This window comes from Lathamus discolor, chromosome 6 (assembly GCF_037157495.1).
Source record: "Lathamus discolor isolate bLatDis1 chromosome 6, bLatDis1.hap1, whole genome shotgun sequence".
Classification (NCBI taxonomy): domain Eukaryota; kingdom Metazoa; phylum Chordata; class Aves; order Psittaciformes; family Psittacidae; genus Lathamus; species Lathamus discolor.
The window spans coordinates 25,853,114-25,874,215 of NC_088889.1; the positions used below are offsets into that span (position 1 = coordinate 25,853,114).

The 21,102-nt window shown below is 38.4% G+C and overlaps 1 protein-coding gene across 1 annotated transcript in view; it reads left to right on the plus strand.

Moving 5' to 3' along the window:
* The first annotated feature begins 11,854 nt into the window (after positions 1 to 11,854).
* BEGAIN (brain enriched guanylate kinase associated) overlaps positions 11,855 to 21,102 on the plus strand; it is a 157,385-nt gene continuing 148,137 nt past the window's right edge. The window contains 1 exon segment of the mRNA XM_065684153.1: positions 11,855 to 12,595. Coding sequence (XP_065540225.1) covers positions 11,855 to 12,595 — 741 coding nt within the window.

Below are 21,102 nucleotides of genomic sequence, written 5' to 3' on the forward strand. Positions count from 1 at the left end.
TGTACACATATGTGTTGGGTTCTACGAAGGCACAATTCTTAGAAAAATGTTTAAATACTTTAAATGGTGATATCTCTAAAACTCCACAAGTGTGTATGGTTTTATTATTAAATATGTAGGTACACGTGGGTGATTTTATAACAATAATTTCATGTTTTTATAGTTGCAGTGGTTTTTGTACATTCACAAATGTGATGCTTAAAATTTTGTATCCCAAATTTTGTATCCCAATACAAATTTTGTATCCCAATAATTTTGTATCAGAGGCAAAAAAGAATACTTAGGTTTTCACATTTGTGTGATGCCTTTGGGGCAGAGCAATCTTTACTTTCCTTGCTTGGGTCTGGAGCTCTAGAAGTAGTATGCAGCCACCAGAGTGGTGGAGAGTAGCAGGTACTGCATTTTGATTGTAATCAGAGCCTTTTCCCCTCTTAAGGGAATTCAGTGGGTGTTTCAGTTGAAAGATTTTGGCTCTACTCAGTTTTCTATTTATATTCACAAACAATACTGACTCAATCACTTTCAATCTCAAGTGTACATGACTAACTAGTAATTTCCTGCATTTGTGACATACCATGACCCTCCTTGATGCCGTTAAAGTTTATAACTACACAGTTAAGACTGGTAAATTGATAGTGAATGACCCTTGGTAAATCTTTCTGCAATTGCTTGACTTTGCTCTGCAAGTTTATGCTATCATAGCAACACGGACAGCATATCATTCTATGCTGGCTTCATTAAAAGAAAACGATCTCATCTTCCAGTTAAAAAAAATAGAAAAGCTGTAACTGTTGAAGCAGCATGCACCTAATAAGCTACTTCTAAATCTGGCTCCATCATTTCAATCTGTGGAGTAGCAGAACAGACCTTGCAGAATCCTTCTCAAGTAAGTATTGCTTTTTCTTAACAGCATGTTTGGTTTTTTGTTTAAAATTGATAACAAGTAGTAAAGAAGTCTTCAGCATTGAATTAGTGGTGCTGCAAGATGACAACTGAATGCCTGCTTTAAGCATGAATTAACATGCTCTGTTGTTTTATTTGGCTGATGTTACAGTCTTAAGAAGGAAATATTTAACACATCAAGGTACAAGACAGCAATTTATATAGACAAAGCTTCCAAAAGCTGCAGTGATAAAAAGCTAATGGAATGATTTATAATTCACTGCCATGATACATTATTTTAAAATGAGTTATGCATCTTTTATTTGCACAATATACACCATGGAACATGGGTATTTGATATCATCAGAATTGGAATATGTATTCCGAATATGCTACTGGCCATTAAGTATAAAATTAACAAAATCATTTCTACTTTTAAGCAAGGAAAAAGTCAGATAGTGGCATTAATATTATTAATAAAGCTAATATGTACACATTAAACCTACCTCAGGTTTGTATTAGATTCCCAAAGAAAATAGTTATTATTGATGACATTGTAGAACTACATAAAGTATTCATTAATCATTGTTAAACCCAGCAGAGTACATATGAAATAATTTTTTGCATGAGAAACAACATAGATGCATGCCATTTGCCAAAACAAACAGCACATACTGTAACATGCTTTCTGCAAGAGTAGTTAAACAGCTTAGGTGAACATGTCTCTTTAAAATAATAAAATGGGGTGGGGCTATGGGAGCTGAAGGGAAAAAAAAATAGCAGTATTTTGCTTTATGTTTTAATTGCAATTGTTATAGCAGAAAAGAGTTAGGAATAAGCAGCCCACAGGGCTACCTTTACATTTGGTGTGCAAACACATATCCATATGCAAAAGCCTTTTTTTTTTTTTTTCTCATTTAGTCCTAGCTGCCTAGCACAAATTTCCATGGCATGCAACTCTGCAAACATGCAGGTTTGCAGCATGCAGCAAAAACTACATTGTAGCTGCATCTGAGACATTACAGCTTTGGTACTGATATCCTGGAAACTTTTAACACAAGTATGTCCTAAACCTTCAAATAACATAATTTCTTATGTAGGTAAAAAATATGCTGCAAAAGCTCAAATTGTTAACTTCCACAGAATACTTTCCTCCTGCCCGAGTTATCCATCCCCCAGCAGCCCATGACAACAGAAGTCAAGAAGTTACCAAAAAATGAGAAGCCAATAAAGGAGAAGTTTAGCCTGGCATCCCACAGCCCTTCCCCAAGTCTCAGGGAAACACAGGATAGTTATAACAAGGCCAGTAAATAGTAAAACTTATGGTACCATCCCCACAAGACTAAAGGAGACATCAGTGAGTAGTAACACCACTAACAAGCTTTGATTGTTTCCACAGCTATTACTATTCAGTAACAAGAGGAAGCAATCATTGGTAACTATTTTTGAGGCAGAGTAGGAGGGGGAGGAGGAGGAAGAGGGCTGCATTTGGGAGGCCTCCAAGGGGAAACTAACTTCATAATCAAAAAGACAGCATCACCTAGATGAAAAGTCTCATTTCTTCCTTATCCTTTGTGATTTCCTAATTTCCCAAAAGAATGATCCTAATGAAATCCCAGAAACCTAGTCCAGGTCAATTGTTCTTACAAAAGTCAAGACCCCCAAGGGTTTGACTGACTCTGAAGTATGAATTTCTGTATCATGCTCTTGAACAAATCAGTCTAACACAGAATTTCGTGATTTGGATAAGCTCACTAGACCAGGGGGGAAAAAAGAGAATATCATAGCAACATCTTATTCCTTTGTGGTTTATGCATTTGACAAAGACTTTTCTCCCAGTCTTAAACTGTCCTCTGTGTTTAACATTCAATTAGTAGAATTACATATTCCTACAGATTTAAAAAAGATTACAAGAAAAATGCTGCTGTGCTGAAAAATCTCTTCAATACTCCTGGAAGCATCACTGGCATGGACTTTAGGTAGCCTTAATTCAACAGTAAGGTGATATGACATCAAAAAGGGACATTATATGGCTTCTAAGACAGCAAAGCTTTGCAGACTGTGACATCCAGCATCAAAGTAGGAATGGATAAGTAAAAGAAATTAAACTGGTCAAAAAAATATCATGAGTTTTAAAATAAAGCAGAATTCGGTGGATGGGAAATACTCTTATTCCACCTGGAGAAAAAGGAATTGTATTTTTATTTTTGTATTTGTGTGTATTTTATTTTTATTCCAAGTCTGCTTTTGCATTAAAAACTAACTGCATTCTTTCACTCACTTTTTCTCTCTACTGTCTTAAATATTTTTATAATGATGATAATAATAAAAATAACCTAATAATATTAATAATAAAAAAAATAGGGGTTAGGAAATAGGAAGAGAGAAAAGGCAGTAAAATTATGAAAATGGTATACCTACATTGGAAAGCCATATGAGACTGCCATCCTACCTCAAAGAAGCACAGTTTTAAGGAGAGAGTCAATGGATTTGACACTTCCTTAAAACACACAAGTTCAAGGAGCAGTAGAAGAAACTAAGACTCTGCATCTGTATATTCTCAGAAGGACCATTTATTTCACTGTCTTTTCACCAAGCAACTACAAAATGAAGTAGACACAGTCAAATGCTAGTGTAACGCAGATGACCTACAGTTCTACCTATCCTACAGCACGGCTACAGAGAAGGTACAGCATGAAAAGAAGAGCTCATGGAGCAACTGGCTAAAGCAGAAGCTGAGCAAGAAAAAGCTGATGTTGGCAGAGGACAGAAAGCATTTTGAAGATTCATTCATAGTCAAGGTATGCAGCTGCGGTCGGTCACAAAACACTAATCTGATAAATGAACTGTTATTCGCAGATGCTAATATTTTCCATTAGCTAGGAACTACATCTCTCTTGGATAAGGACAACAATTTCTCAGGCAGCTGGTGTCATGAGCTTTTAGTGCTAAGAAGTTCTAACACGGAGAAAATACTATAGTGCATTTGATCTGAAGCTCAGTCTAACTAGACCACAAATCGGCTACCTACATTGTAGATCAGCCTCCATATCATTTTGCATTCCTCTCTTCAAAGCTGGTCATTGTCTGAACAGTGGATAAATAAGAGATCACTTAAAACCCTTGAAAAAATATCACAGTCTGTGGCTTCATTTCTCTGGCTTTACTCAGCAAGTATAAAATTTCTTTTCATGGAAGTCTGAAAAGGAAAAGGTTCCTTGGGAATGAGGGGTAACCAAATGTCATTATCTAATGCTGCAAGTGCCTGGTATTCTTTTTTAGCAGCTTTAAAAATGTACACAACAATATGCGTCCACATTGTGATTATCAGCAGATGACACAACAGTCAACAGCTTACAACTAATACTAAATTGTCTACTTGTTCAATAATAGAAGGTGCTCTGACAGTATGACACTGAAGGCGGTATGAACCTGGGACAAATGGACGGAATCTTTTCTTCTGTTGTATGAAAATAATTTAAAAATCAGTGTATTAAAACATTTTGTGCTTACATATTTCTCTTCCCTTATTTTAATCCATATTTGAAGTTATAAATATAGCTTGCATGTTAAATGGGTGTCTGGCTCAAGTTTAGAATTATAGAGTCATAGAACAGTTAGGGTTGGAAAGGACTTTAAGATCATCTAGTTCTAACCCCCCTGCCATGGGCAGGGACACCTCACACTAAACCATCTCACCCAAGGCTCTGTCCAACCTGGCCTTGAACACCGCCGGGGATGGAGCATTCACAGATTCCCTGGGCAACCCATTCCAGTGCCTCACCATCCTCACAGTAAAGAACTTCCTCCTTATATCCAATCTAAACTTCACCTGTTCAAGTTTGAACCCGTTACTCCTTCTCCTATCCCTACAGTCCCTAATGAAGAGTCCCTCCCCAGCATCCCTATAGCACACCTTCAGATACTGTAAGGCTGCTATGAGGTCTCCACGCAGCCTTCTCTTCTCCAGGCTGAACAGCCCCAACTTTCTCAACCTGTCCTCATACGGGAGGTGCTCCAGTCCCCTGATCATCCTCGTGGCCCTCCTCTGGACTTGTTCCAACAGTTCCATGTCCTTTTTATGTTGAGGACACCAGAACTGCACACAATACTCCAAGTGAGGTGTCACAAGAGCAGAGTAGAGGGGCAGGATCACCTCCTTCGACCTGCTGGTCACGCTCCTTTTGATGCAGCCCAGGATACGGTTGGCTTTCTGGGCTGCAAGTGCACACTGAAGCTGGCTCATGTTCATTTTCTCACCAACCAACACCCTCAAGTCCTTCTCCACAGGGCTGCACCGGATCTCTTCTCTGCCTGTGATTGCCCTGACCCAGGTGTAGGACCTTGCAATTGTCATTGTTGAACTTCGCAAGGTTGGCATCAGCCCACCTCTCAAGCATGTCAAGGTCCCTCTGCATGGCATTCCTTCCCTGCAGTGCATCAACCGAACCACACAGCTTGGTGTCATCAGCAAACTTGCTGAGGGTGCACTCAATCCCACTGTCCATGTCACCAACAAAGATGTTGAAGAAGCCCGGTCCCAGCATTGATCCCTGAGGGACACCACTCATTACTGGTCTCCAGCCGGACGTTGAGCCATTGACCACAATTCTTTGCATGCAGCCATCCAGCCAGTTCTTTATCCACCGAGTGGTCCATCCATCAAATTGATGTCTCTCCAATTTAGAGAGAAGGATGTCATGTGGGACAGTGTCGAACGCTTTGCAACAGCCCAGGTAGATGACATCAACTGCTCTACCCCTGTCCATCAGTTCCGTAGCCCCATCACAGAAGGCCACCAAATTGGTCAGGCAGGATTTCCACTTAGTGAAGCCATGCTGGCTGCCACCACGCAACTTGTTGTTTTTCATGTGCCTTAGCATGCCTTCCAGGAGAATGTGCTCCAAGATTTTGCCAGGCACAGAGGTGAGACTGACTGCTTTGTAATTCCCTGGGTCATCCATTTTCCCCTTATTGAAAATGGGGGTTATATTACTGTTTTTTCCAGTAGTTGGGAATTTTACCTGACTGCCATGATTTTTCAAATACAATGGCCAGTGGCTTAGCAACTTCATTTGCCAGCTCCTTCAGGACCCGCAGATGGATTTCATCAGGTCCCATGGACTTGTGCATGTTCAGGTTCTTAAGATGGTCTCGAACCAGATCCTCTCCTACAGTGAGCCCAAGGTCTTCATTCTCACAGTCCCTGCGTCTACCTTCCAAGACTTGGGTGGTGTGGTCAGAGCATTTGACTGCAGATGTAGCATTTGTCAAAGAACAGGGACTGTTTTCAGGGTTGTGCAGGATTTGTGCTATAAAATATCTCTCCTCTAATGCTCATCACTTAAAGGTTTACCACATCTCTGTCTAGTATACAGCTATAAATTAAAAAAAAGCACAGTTGTGACTGTTGGCAAGAAGTATGGCACAGTGATTTCTTGCATTGTGTTTGGTCACCTTTTAGTCATGCAACAGATAAATGTTTTCCTCATCGTGGTGGAAAGGTAGATGTATGAGAATTTAAAGGAATTTAGATCCTTTAGATTTAGATTCAAGGTCAGATACAGACAGTGTTCACAATGGAGATTCCTGAATAGAAGTGTGAGTTTCTTCAGTGTCTCTGGTCTGCAAGACACCATAGCACATTTTCATGTTCCTTTCATGCCAATAAAACCTACTATTTGTAAAGAATCTGGACTGATTTAATGGTGTCAATAATGGTACAATTTTCTGTTTGTCATTATGTGATACTGTGCTATCAGCAACTGACAGAGAAAGGAAAAACTCATATGATTTTTAACTTGTTTCCATTAACAGTTGCTCACTATAATAAAGGAACTGAACTTTCGTTCTACTAGTCCTGAAGACAGCTGGATCTTACAGAGTCAGAGCAAATATCTGCTGCAATTTTCCTTAGGACTGCAAGACTTTCAAGTGGATCCTAGTGAAGTAAAATTACTACAGGAAAACCTGGCTACATCTCCTGACCTTTTGAAATTCTTTGTTCTGAAAAGAAAACTTAATTGTAAAACAGAAAGGACCCCTAAAACACTCCAAAATCAACTGAATTAAGTGCAAAAAGTAATAGATAATGTGTGACAAAATTTTTGTTAAAAGCAGGAGAGAAGAATATGCCTGCAAAATAATAGGCACTAGAAGAGCTAGGATATAGCTATTTTGACACTGGACTATATGCTGAAGGATATACACATCTGTAGAGCAAACTGAGAACTTTGAAATGAACTGCAGTTCCTACTAGCTCCGGTGGGTTTGGTTCTGATGCTTAGGCAGTATTTCTGAGCAGCTGAAAGGCTGACTGAGAGGTAGAAACAAAATTGTTTACAGGAAATACACCTCATTATGATGGAAAAAACTTACCCTTTGCTGCAACAAGAACAGCACAAACAGCGTAATTATTGATCAAAAATCTCAGTCTACTTGCTGACTACAAAAGGCTCTGGAATCAGCCTTATTTGGAAATAAAATAAACCCCAATATTGTTTAAAATCAGATTTACACTTTTTTCATTAATAACCTAAAATTTTCTAATGAATATCAAAATGTTGAAAACCCTTAGGCATGTTTATTATTTTTAATGCACATAATCTGCTGGATATATTATCACTAATATGGGGGTTGGACTAGATGACCATTGAAGGTCCCTTTCATCCCTAACTATTCTATGATTCTATGATTAATGTATCAAAAGTTATAATTTTAGATATACAAACTTTACATACTTTTGTACTAGAACTGTTGAATGTTGTCTGCTTTGACAGCAAAGTAATCATATCTTCCAGAGCTGTATACAAAGAAACTTCCAGTTGTCATGACAACCTACTGCAGCAAATACAAGACAGCTTGTATTTGCTTTTGATACTATTAGCAAAATATTGAAATCTCCTGAAGTTAAAAACCCAGGGATATTATTTAAAAGGGAAGGGGGAACTAATATAACATTTTTTTTCTTTTTAATTCCCCAAAACCTCAGCTTTTAATTTTAGATCTTCAGATCTGGCCTGTAGAGACATTACATAGCATCAAGTCATGTTTGTGGGTAAAGTAATTCTGTTAGGCTTCATTTTTACAAAAAATATGCAGGTTTCTAATGATGTCTGTATAAAATGTCACTTAGAATATAAATAAGGTTAAAATAACCATTAGAAAAATTTTCATGTGTTTTCCTAAGTAACAAGTTTCTAAGACAAATCCCTGGATGCTTCAGTCTTGTCAAATGAAACACTGCATCGTTATGAAAGTTCCACTTAAGCTGTGATTTTACGTATCATACTGTTCTAAATGTTTCAGATTCAACAGTCAATTTAGCAGGGAAGAATCAGTATTGTTCTGTTTATATTATTATGTTAGTATTAAAATGAAATAGAACATCTATTCTGGGGTAACGGTTCAACTCTATGACCTTAAATGTCTTTTCCAACCTAGTTGATCCTATGACTCTATCTTAGCCATTACACTAAAATTATACAAAATTGCAAACTGGATCCACCTGAGTCCCTAGAAATAGTTCACTTATGAATTATCACTATGGAAGCCTTAATAGTATCTAGAGATGTCACTTTGATCAGGCTTTTATTAAGAAAGATTGTGTACCAATGCAGAGAATAAGACAGTCCTTCCCCAATTTTTTAAGGACAGTTAATTCTGGCTACGGAAGAAAGTGTAGGTGTTCACCAAAGGTCAGCTAAGAAAGTAATGGTGGATGCAAATAAAGGACATCTTATTTACAGTGAAGTCTGTCAGCTAGGTCAGACAGTTTTAAATTGATTTGCACGGGCATACTGTATTATTCCAAGAATTGTTTGTGCCCACCATTCTATAGCAGGCAAATTTAATGCATAAGTTCTTCTCTTATTTTAATGATAATATGACAGTTTTGGAAGAACTTTGAAATCAGTCGAACATTCACCTAGCAGAGGCATTTTAAAGCAAGAACTAGCAGAAGAATTTGTGATGTCTGAAGGTATTTGTTCCAAGAGTACAGCCCAAACTACTGCAGTAACGCATTGCTATTCACAGACATACCTGCCTGCACTGGAAGGAGAAATTCTTTTAATCAGCAATGTCTTCAAAGAGATTTAGATATACAAGGTAAAATAATTGTAACAGTTTAAAAAGTAAGTCTCAACATAATGGAAAATGAATCATGAACATCAAAAATCATGAAAGAATTCAAAGTCTCAAACATCCACATTCTTAAGCACATTTTGGTTTGACATTCAGCTTCTCTATTTGAATATATAACTAGAAGAAATAATTTCTGTGATTCAGATAGTGTCTAGAGAATATTTTTGTGAATTTATTTAAACAGACCACTGAATAGTTAGTATAAACTTCGAAAACATCTATTCCGATAAAGATTTAGAGCAACTGATGAAAATATGTATATCATTCAGGTAAGATGATTTATTTATCATATTGCAGCTATGGCTTAATTTCTTTTTCTTAATAATTTCATAGTTCTATGTCATTTGTCTAAAGCCATTAAAATCATCTGAAGAAATCATTTGAAGAAAGAGAAGAAGCAGTATAAGCCGTATAAAAACCCCACCAGTGCTATATACCTTACCTAGATTACCTATAATCTGCAAACTGATGTTTTTCCTATTTTTTAAAATAATTACATTTGCCTGCTGCACAGATTACATATTTCAGAATAAATAGGCTCATTCCTAACAATAGAAGAGAATTATATGAGCCACTTTTTTCGGCTGTAACACTGACTGCTGTCAGATTCACATGTTAAAGTTTGCACATACGCGGTGAAGAGCTGAATTTGTGCTTGTAGTTAACATAGCTTTGTTCATGCACAAATGAGCACAATCTCTCATGAATAAAAAAGCTCTTCTCCAAATATGTTCAAGTTATTATAGATTTTGGCTCAGCGATGATTCTTGCTCTGTTTCTGAAACTGTCATATTAATAAAGTTCATTAAAATTGCAGAATTCAGACTTTGCCAAGTGCTAATGGATCCTGGAAAGCAAAAGACTTAAGATGTATTAGCATATACCCCACCTATTTGGGGAACCCTGTTTGCCTCAATAAGTAACCATACGTCTGTATTACAATATACTGAAAAGCCCTAAATTCTGGTTTTACAAGAAGAGAGTAGTGTTGTATTGCCCCCTGACTGAATTGAAAATGTCATGAAAATCTTTTTGTTGACAATAGAAATCATTAGCCAGCCCTTTAAACTGTCACCTTTCACATTCAAGTGACAGAGCAATAAATACATCTAAACCATCTAAAACAAGACAGTGTGAACAGGATTTATTCATTTTAAGCCACTCTGTGATCAGGATAATGTTTGTAACATGCAGGGGAATGGCACAGTCCCATAGAAAATATGGAATAATTTCAGAAAGTAATTCCAGTAAAAGCAATTGATTTCTGATGTGTTAAAAGGATCTTCATGTACCCCTGTTATTTGCAAAATTAATGCACTTACTATGTTAATTTCAGAGATTTGCAACACTTCAGCAGCTTTTATGAACTATGATTTAAATGAGTCCTGGAATTACCAACATGGAGACAATAAATTCTTGCAGTGGGAAAAGTAAGTTTAACGAGGGACCTAAATACAATGTCTGCTTCAAAAGCTCATGGAACTGCATTTCAACCCAAGCTGCCACTGATCTGTAAGCTATGTACAATACATTTAAATGTGCTCTTCTATCAATTTTTCTGCTTCCTTGACATCTTCTCCTACTTCCTTGCTTACTTCTCCTCACCTCAATCCCTTCTAGCAATCCTCCTTATGTCACCCCACCCTATTGTTTAAGGGAGGTCACTCAGTCAGAAAACCATGGTGATGGCAATGACAGTGATGAAAGCAGAGTCGGACTCCCACCAGACAAAAATGGTTAAGCAACTTACTTCACCCTTATGCTAAAGTAAGGAGGTGAAAAAAAACTTTTGAGTTTCAGTCAGTTCATTCTCTGATCAGTTTCTGTGCCAGTACATCATTGGGACACTCCAAATATTCATTTTGATTATAAATTCAGACTGTAGCCCTTAACCTCACTTAAACTAGCCTTCAGGTTGTCAAATATACAAAGCAAAAGTATAAATTCTGCACTTCATAATTCAGACTTGCTTGTCTATAAAGGCAGCAAAGCATGAGAAGTGCTTCACATGCTAAGTACTGGAAGAACCCATCCATACTACTCCAGACTCATTTACAATGCTGAAATATTGCACCTCAGATTGGATTAAAATATTCCAAATTATTTTAGAATTATGATTATGGCAAGAACAAGCAGGTATAAAGTGAGAACCACATTATCTTTTGCCTCTTTGTGTCTACCAGATCTATCACTAAGCTTTCTAATAGAATAGCAAACACTAGTAACATTAGGACATTTTAGCGTGACCTTCTCGACTATTGGATTTTAAAAAGCCCTGAAACAGAACTACTCCAGACTTTACTTAGTGAATATTGATCTACATCATGGTAGCTTGGTTTCCAGTTCAACAGACAGGAATATATCATATGCTGCTTTGGATCAATGAAAGCCCATGCTCATCACTGAGCACTCAATACCCTGGAAAATCTGCATGTCCTATAGATTCTGTTCATTAGCATGGCTAATTAAAATGACAAGAATGTGCTATTGATCTAATTATGAAACATATGCATAATTTGGAATACATATGTGTGGCTGCACTGTTATGCCTTTCAAAGCCGTGGCTGTTGTCTTACAAGATACGGAAGGATTTATGGGAATGCCACTTCCACTGATGACAGCTGACATGCCGACACAAAAATAAATGGAGTCCCTGTCAAAGGGCTCCATTTCCCCTGTTAAGCCAGAGGGCACTGTGCTTGGAAGACCAGCAAAGCAAGAGGGCGTTGGCAGAGTGACTGAAGAAAGAGCATGCAGTGCATCCACCGCTGTGTGTGTATCAAAAGTAGGAACTGATGCAGACAGGAAAGTCTCTGGAGATTTGACAATGAACAGTTACTCAAAACGCTGCAGCTCCAGTGAGGATAGCTTTGAGTTACAGGGTAGTTCAAGGTCAGAAGGTAAAAGCTTTGTTAAAAGCAAAAATAAGGATGAAGGCTATCGACCCCGTCGATCAAAGCCCTGTCAGAAAGGGAGTGAAAAACCCCATGGACTGGAACATTCTTCCCTATATCCAGCAGAAGTGGGAAATGCAAGCCAAAAGCTCCAGAAGCAGAAGACTCAGAAGAAAAGCAGTTCCTCCACATCTGATTTGAGCTTGGTGAGTCAAGGATCATCAAGTTCATTGTCTGTTGTAGAAGAGAAAATTGAAGCTAAACTCAAATTCTCTCAATTTATTAATGAAGTTACTTTCAGAGTGCTTGATCCCATGAGCCTGAGGGCATACCGAGCTGCTAAACTGAAAAATACCTTTCCATCCAGTGCGAGAAGCTTAGATGACCTGCATATTAAGATAAAGTCTCCTGAAAGCTGGAAAGAGAACATTCTAGATGGGAAAACCCATGAAGAAGTAGACTTAGAGAGTCTGAGAAGCGATGACATTGTGACTGGAGCACGACCACGCAAATTAGAGAAATCTTTGTCCCTGGATACAAGTCCCTCTCTCAGGTCACTTGATAATGGAGCCTCATGCAGAACAAGATCTGGCATACCTGTAGAAAGCATGATTTCCCAGAAGAAAGAAATGCCAGCCACAAAATCTGCATCTCTTCCTAGAAGTACAAGCATGGTGAGCTCTCTCTCAAATCACTTTTTTTTTGTGTGGTACGTGACAAGTACTTGCGAGTTAATGTGACTATTTGAGAAGTGTTTCTGTCTTTCCGGGTAGGCTCTTACCGTGTATGCAAATTTTTATCCAAGGTGGAACAAACATGGAGAGTTATTTTAAGTAGCTCAAGAAACCATCTCTAGAAAGCATGGGAAGAAGGAAAGATAGGATACAACTCCCTAGTCCTTTCAGTTGGGTGTCTAAAATGAAGACTTTATGAAATCAAACAAGAAAGATATTCAGCACTATAATGAAGCATATATAGAGAGAATCAGGACAGCTCAACATATGCAGTCAAGGCACCCTCAGAAAAGAGTGAAGAGAGTACTGTGATAGACTACTCAGGTAGTTCAGCTCACTAGTTTAGAGCTTGCTCAGGTCTCTCTATACTGAACCGGCATGCTCAGTTAGTATGTTTAAGTAGCAGAGAGAGTTTTGACATCTTGAAAATGTTGCTAAGGTTTTTGTCCCTGAAGTTATTGCATCTAGATTGATAATTTTGTTACTGATTTTTCTGAACCCCTCTGCAAAAAAAAAAAAAAAAAAAAAAAAACAACAAACCAAACAACAAAAAAAAACAAGAAAAAAACAAAACCAAAACACCAACACAAAAAACCCCAAGTAAACAAACAGAAAACCCCAACCAACCAACCAACCAAACTTAAGAAATAAAAAAGAAGGAAAAAAAAGAAAAAAAAAGAAAAGGCTGAAATTTTCTTCTATGGTCTGGTTACAAATATTTATGTCTTTAATTTTTTTCTTATCCTTTGGTTGGTTGAGGGAGAGGTATTTACACCTATGGATTAATGTAAAGGGAAATTTTTGTTCTTTGCCTGCCATTTTCAGAAATCCTGAGCTGTCAGACCTTGAGCTGATACATTTTGTCTCCAGAGTAGTAGCTGTAATCTTGCTAAAACAATAAATGTCCAGGAACTATTGTATAAGACTATAGACGTACATAGATATTGCTAAAATGGTAGCTGCTACAGCTGCATTATTCTTTTGCTTGTCTATTCAAATTTAAAAACAAAGAAATGAAAGGTTGTCTATTTTCACAGAAGACTGTAGCAAGTGGGAGAACATCACAGTCATAATAATTTCATTCAGTGTTCAGCAACCCAAGCTTAGGGTTTTATATGATGTCCTTGGATGTTTTAATTATCACCTATCAAAGATGGCTGGAGATAAGGAAACACTGAGAGAATTAGCACATTGTGTCATGTCACAGCTCCACAATGGAAGCTGTCCTGTAAAGGGGTCAGGAGGCCCATGACAGAATACTATTTTTTCACATTTCAATTAGCCATCTGTCAGACCATCTTTTCCAGTGGACTTGCTCATACTGTACAGATTGGAACATCCAACCAATTGAGTACTAAATGACTAAACACTGCCGAGTGCTCTGTAATTCCACTCAGTTAAAGTAAGCATCAGCCTACTCCCAATTTAAGCATCAGGCTGCTCTAAATCTAGTAATTTAAATTAAACGCATTAGTTACCAAGCACTTTAGCTCAACAAATAATGTCTCAGACTGAAGAGCTCAAGATGAGCGAAGAAAGGAGTGGCAGGGGAAAAGACAAAAGCAAACCACATTCAACCACGTCTACAGATTCATGTCTCCTACATGCAAAAATCTTTAATGCAGTTTGTTTTGTGCAAGTCCTTACCTGAAGCATGCCAAGTAAGAAGCAAAAGGGTAACTGCACAGTCTTGAGTGCCATTATTGTAAAAATTTAAAAAGCACTTGGTTATGTAATGTTCCTTTGAATACACATATAGAACATTGCCTGAAGTTGTTTCATGTTAGGTTGTCAAGTTATTTTTCATATGCAGAAGATAATCTTTGGGAGAAAGAAATGGATCTGGTTACATTGACTTAAATATAAAACCAGGATAGCAGAGATATCATCACACATTCTGAAGAGCATGAAAGAACATGCTTTGAGGTTTAGAAGGCTGCACCTAATAGAAAAATGTGACTTAGAAGAGAAATGATGTGACACTGCCTCCTGTCATGTTTCCTGAAGAACCCTGAGGTGTCCACAATTGTGTCTACGCTGCATTTGAGGTGTCTATATTGGATCCAGACCCACTAAAGTGATTTTTCGACTTTCAGACTCCTGAGAAATGGTCAGAATATTCAGGGACATTTCAGAAGCAAGTATTTATTGGTTTGCAAACAGCTGCCACTGAAATGAAATCTCACAGAGAAACCACTTTCACTGTAGATCTATACAGAGGAATTTCCAGATAGCAAGCAGGATCAAAAAGGATGCTTCATTTAGTGACTGAAGTTAAAGGGAATTCTTACAAGTAGAAAGCAGTTACAAAGTACCGTGGATATGACATTGCTATGGTCTAAATATTTTAGTAACCTAGCCAGCAGGTTGAAATTATTTCTCATTTCTATGTATTGATCTAAATTTGGAGTCACTGGATAAATAGTCAGAAAAGCAAATTGATTTAACTAGATGAAAGCAATCCTCTGAACCTGCACCAATGCAGAGCAGGGGGCACCATTTCAGACTATGTTATATTTTCAGCCTGAAATGGAAGGACCAGTTCAGAAAGCTGATAAATGCAAGAAAAGTATGTAAAGGGCTGTACACAATGGAAAAAATCTCAGAACTAGGAAGACATGCTTGTCAGAGTTTGTCAAAAGACAGATTGACATAGAGAAAACATGGATAGGACCAAACAATACGTATTTTCTTCAGATCCAGGGTGTGTTTCAAAGAAAGCCAAAGATGAGAGGAGACTCACCTGTGTCTTTTGCTTTACATTTTATCCTAAATACATTCATTTCATGTAACCAATGCCTTCAGGAAAGCTTTGGTAGCACTGCTATTGTTCCAGGAGGAAATATAGATAAAATATTAATTCTTAGATAATCATACAGGAGACCTGACTTCAGAACTGAGTAAGTCTGAAGCATCTTGAGATTTGAATCAACCTGAATATTTTATTTCTGCTAAATTTAGTCATGCATGAATGAGGATCAACATTCCAACAAGATCTCATCATTACATATCTACCTTTGCCTGCACAAGAGAACATATAGCACAATATTAGACATTGATTTTTCTCAATCACAGGAAAGCAGTCCTGTATCTTTCTTAGAAGAGCTGTATCTTTCCATCTTATAAGAAACTATCAGTAGTACACATTTTGTGTGCAAGAGATCTTAGAAGCACTTAATTACTAACCTCATAATTGCAATCATATGCGCACATACCCCAAGGAATTGTGCATTTGTCACCTAAGGCCATGCCATTATCTCATCATACAAAATAAGCAAGGTCAAGCCTGGTCAATACAAATTACTTACTAAGCTGCAATATTACCTCTGAGCTGCTAGAAGTACAATATTTTAATTTGGTGCAGAGGATGTCTTAAAAAACAAAGTTGGGTTGCTATAATGGTACTTCTACCAAAAATTTTGGAAGTTAAGACTTCACATGCTGTAAAATATGCCTGAAAGAGGCAGGTGGTGAGAAGGCAGAGACATGGCCTTGCTCCACAGGAACTAACCATGCTTATGGAACCATGTCTGAGAATAATTTAGCCTCATCCATGTAAAGCTGCACCAGTGAAGGTAGAGACAACAGCAATTGCTTATTTCCTAGACAGCATAGTTGTATGACCACAGACTCTTTCTGACCCCAGAGTGATGTGTCTGCATGACAAAACAATAGGTGGGCTTCTCAGCTTGGTTTGGCACCAGTTTTGAGGTTTCTTCTATATCTGCAGCTACCAAGCTAACTGCATCCGTGCTTGTCTCACATCTCCATCTGTCCTTCATCTCTTGAATGAATTGCACTAGTCTCATCACCTAGCTCAGATTGATGCTAGAAGCACCTGTCTTGTCTCACCTGAAGAGTTACTGATGCAGTCATGCTGCCTCCTGTGTTATTTAGTCCACACTTTAGCTCCATATAAGCAATTCAATTTCCTCCAGTAAACTTAGCAAAACTATCTGAAAACAAAGTATTCATTCTTTCTCTGATTTAAAGCAACATATGCCTCAAAATATTTCGTTTCCATGGTCCCTGCAGACAAGAGAAGCACAAACTAGAATAACACCCATTTTCATTTCTCACAAAAGAAATTAATATTACAGTAACTGTTGTAAAGAAGAAATATGAACAGTGTAGACTTTTATATAGGATACCAAGAAGATTCAAATCCTGATGATGCATGTATCTAATCCAGATAGCTCATTTAATTCTTAAGGAACCCTATAAGTAGCCTCTTGAAGTGCCATAAACTTTAACTCAAATATGGATTGTAATACTAATTTTTGTTTTTTTCTGCTATCTGTCATGAACAAGAATTCTTGCTGTTCATTACAGGCTCTCTTGCAAGAAGATTGCCTTAGCAGAGGCATTGTTAGAAACTATTGCCTCACAGACCTGAACTTTCCAGGCATTAAGGAACCTGTCCTGAAAAGGCTGTGGCAGAATGCCATGGCAGTAGAAAAAGCAGCTAATCTTTCATTTTTAAAGAAACTTAGTTTTAAGGGCACATGAGTTCTAACAGAATGCCACTGAGAAAGCAGACAAGATGGTGATTTTTGTTTCTTTAGGTCAAAGTTCTTTTATACAATAAGGCTCTCAGTCCTCTTTCAGCCCTTCCAGCTTGCTACCATGCTGTAAAAAAGGCAATTGCTTTGTTCTTGACTGACTACCAAGTATTTAATTTCCATTTACAGTACAGTGATGTTTATAAGTAAGATCCAGGTTCAAATATATGATAAGGAAAAGTATCTATTATTTCACTGACTCATACATGCAATATGAAAAGAAAATATATAGTAAGAAGTGACACCAAAAGAAAAGTGCAGAGTGATGAAATGAGTTGGCCATGTCAGTGATCAAGCCAGTAGCACAACACAGGCCAGAAAAGCCTTCCACTGTCCTGTTTTCTGGTCTGCTCCTGCTCTTTCAAGCAGGCAGGACAATGTAGAACTACCCTCAATAGCAGAAATAATGAAGCACAAGAAAACCAGAGGAAGGTTAAGAAGGAGAACTATATTAAATGCTTCAATTCTTTAGCAAATAACATACATCTGACACTTTATATCATTAAGGCCTCATATGAGTCTCATATAGGAATGGGAAATGCCACATGGCCACCTTTCCTGGCATCCTGGCCTCTCTCTTGGCATGCTATCCTTCTTGACATTGCTTTGATGTTTGCTTCCTTCTGCTTTGCAAATTGAAGGTGACCATCAGACTGTCAGTAATCTAAAAATGTTTTGTCAGAATAGATAGTAAAATGCATGGCTTAGTTCCTTTACTAAAGATTGAGATTTGATTGAGAGAAGATAACAGTTCCTTCTTTTCACTGTTTAGAGACATCATACAAAACCAGCAATTTTCAGATTTACTAAACTTCTTATCATACACAATGAGCATAGCCACTGAGCTGCTAGCAATATAAAACACAACTTCACTCTGATATTTTTTCTTCATCTGCAGATCCCTGAAAGCAGGCTTTGTGTCTGGTAATACTGTATAAAATCACAGGTCAAAACAACTGAACTTGGGTATAGACACCCAGTACTATATCTTTAGTCAACTGGGGTGCAGTTCCTCAGTATTTCCAAGGATTCCTGTTTCATCCCTATAACCTCTCTCCTTCTGATACCAACACTGACTCTTTTTCTAATTTATACACCACTATTATGAAATTGTCACTCTGGGCACAGTAATAATAAGCACTATTGCAAATGTCTGCAGATGTGTACACTTGGAGCTTCCAGAGTAGGTAAATTAGCTTTCTAACACTTCAAAGGTGTTAAGCAGCCAAATACTCTAAGCTATAAACTCTGATGGCTGAAAGAAATGGTAGCACTTTCGGACCTCACTGCATCCAAAATCAAAGACAAACCTAATTTTCCACTCATGAAGCTACCTTAAATATCTCCTCAATCTCTGAGAGGATTTAGCCAAGTTAGGTTTGAAGCATACAGCAGCCAATCTGCAGCAAGATGGAGCTCAGCAAAGACTAACAGTCTTAGTATTTACCCAGCTTCATCAGTTAAATACAGATTGCTGAATCCTTTCCTTCAATTTGTTTGTGACATTTATGTTACAGTCAAACAATATGGGAAGCAAAGAAAGCCATCTGCAATTTCATCTATAGTTAACACCTCTTGTCCCAGTAATCATAGAATAGTTAGGATTGGAAAGGACCTTAAGATCATCTAGTTTCAACCCCCCTGCCATTGGCAGAGACATCTCACCTAGAACATGTCTTCCAAGGCTCTGTCCAACCAGGCCTTCAGCACTGCCAGGGATGGACCAGTTGCCACTTCTTCGGGCAACCCATTCCAGTGCCTCACCACCCTAACAGTAAAGAACTTCCTTCCTACATCCAATCTAAACTTCCCCTGTTTAAGTTTTAACCCATTATCCCTTGTCCTTTCACTACAGTCCCTAACAAAGGGTCCTTCTCCAGCATCCTTGTAGGCCCCCTTCAGGTACTGGAAGGCTGCTATGAGGTCTCCATGCAGCCTTCTCTTTTCCAGGCTAAATAGCCCCACCTTTCTTAGCCTATCTTTGTATGGGAGGTGCTCCAGCCCCTTATCATGTTCATGGACATCCTCTGGACTTGCTCCAACATCTCCAACAACTCCAAATGGAGTCTCCCAAGAGCAGAGTAGAGGGGCAGGATCACCTCCTTTGACCTGCTGGTCAGGCTCCTTTTGATGCAGCCCAGGATACAGTTGGCTTTCTGGGCTGCGAGCGCACACTGCCGGCTCATGTTCATTTTCTCATCAACCAGCACCCCCAAGTCCTTCTCCGCAGGGCTGCTCTGAATCTCTTCCCTGCCCAGCCTGTAGCTGTGCCTGGGATTCCTCTGACCCAGGTGTAGGACCTTGCACTTGTCATGGTTAAACTTCATAAGGTTGGCATCAGCCCACCTCACAAACGTGTCAAGGTCCCTCTGGATGGCATTCCTTCCCTGCAGCGTATCAACTGAACCAGACAGCTTGGTGTCATCAGGAAACTTGCTGAGGGCACACTCAATCCCACCATCCATGTAGCCGACAAAGTTGTTGAACTGGATCTGTCCCAATACCGACCTGACCCCAAGGGACACCACTTGTTACATCTCCAGCTGGACATGGAGCCGTTGACCACAAGCCTCTGCATGCAGCCATCCAGGCAATTCTTTATCCACTGAGTGGTCCACCTATCAAATTGATGTCTCTCCAGTTTAGAGACATAATAATATAAATAAATAAATGGAGACATAATGTGGCATTGACTCCTTTTTCCACTGCTAAGAGGAGCGCAGCAGCCATGTGCTGTAGAAGATGTCGGCCTAATGTTTTCAGAGTAGCAGATGTGGCATCGTTTTCCAAGCAAGAGTATGAGCAGATGGTGTTTAGAGAATTTTCCTTGCCTGCTCTAAAACACCTCCGTTGGGTCACTAATGGATCCTTCATTTAGTCAAACACAGTGAATAAAGCTACAATGTTCCCAAGATGACACATATGGTCATTTACAGCTTCTCAGCTCATCAAATACAAATTGGATCAAAATCTTTACACTGCATAGACATCTATAAGCCAGTACTTAAAAGAGTAAGCTATTTATTCAAGACAGGATAAAATAAAGACAGTCTGAGCTGCTTTGCAATAAAAAGAATGTGTTTTCAATGAAATCAGGCACCTCACTATAAAGCCTGCAATTTTTGAAGTTAGGGTTTGTACCTGGATCATCTTCCTTCCCTGAACCCCCATTTATAGAGAAGAAGAGGAGCAGTAAGGGTGTCAGGAAGGAGATTTTGGATAAAGGAACAGACATTATCATAATAGTGAATTTCTGCACAGGATTCAGGGCTCCAATCAAAACACAAAACCACTTTCCAGCCAAATCTACTATTTGCCTTCAGAGGGGCAACTACTCAGTCAGAGAAAAATACTGAAAGCATGCAATTCACATTGATTTTGATATCTCTTGGCACCAGTTACAGGAAAGCAACATTGGCAACCAAAAATGTTTAGTGTTCCTTTTCCAGTGATTTTGTTAATATGACTTTTCTCCTTTGTTTTAGTTTGAAAATCACTTCTCAATTTCACTTTCCATCTTTGGGTGCCTTTAGAAAGGTATGGTACTTTTCAGAGTAATGGAAGCTACAACAGGCTTATAACAACTGCCATCAGCAGATATGCCTAAAACCGCAGAGCCAGACAAGGGAAGTTAAAAGCAAGAGATAGAAAAGATCAATAGCTCTTTTTTCTCTGGCCCAGGTTTGGTCTGAAAGTCTTTCTGTATAATTTATGACAAAAGATTTAAAGGTGTTTCAACCCATTTTTCATTTCTTCCTTCAGCCAGCAGCCTGTGTTTGCCATGCTTATGATTTTTATTTTCTTCGCCCTGCCATAGCATGATTTTGCTGTGTCACAGAAGAAGACCTCAGCATGCAGTGACTCTCTCACACAGACATGCAATAA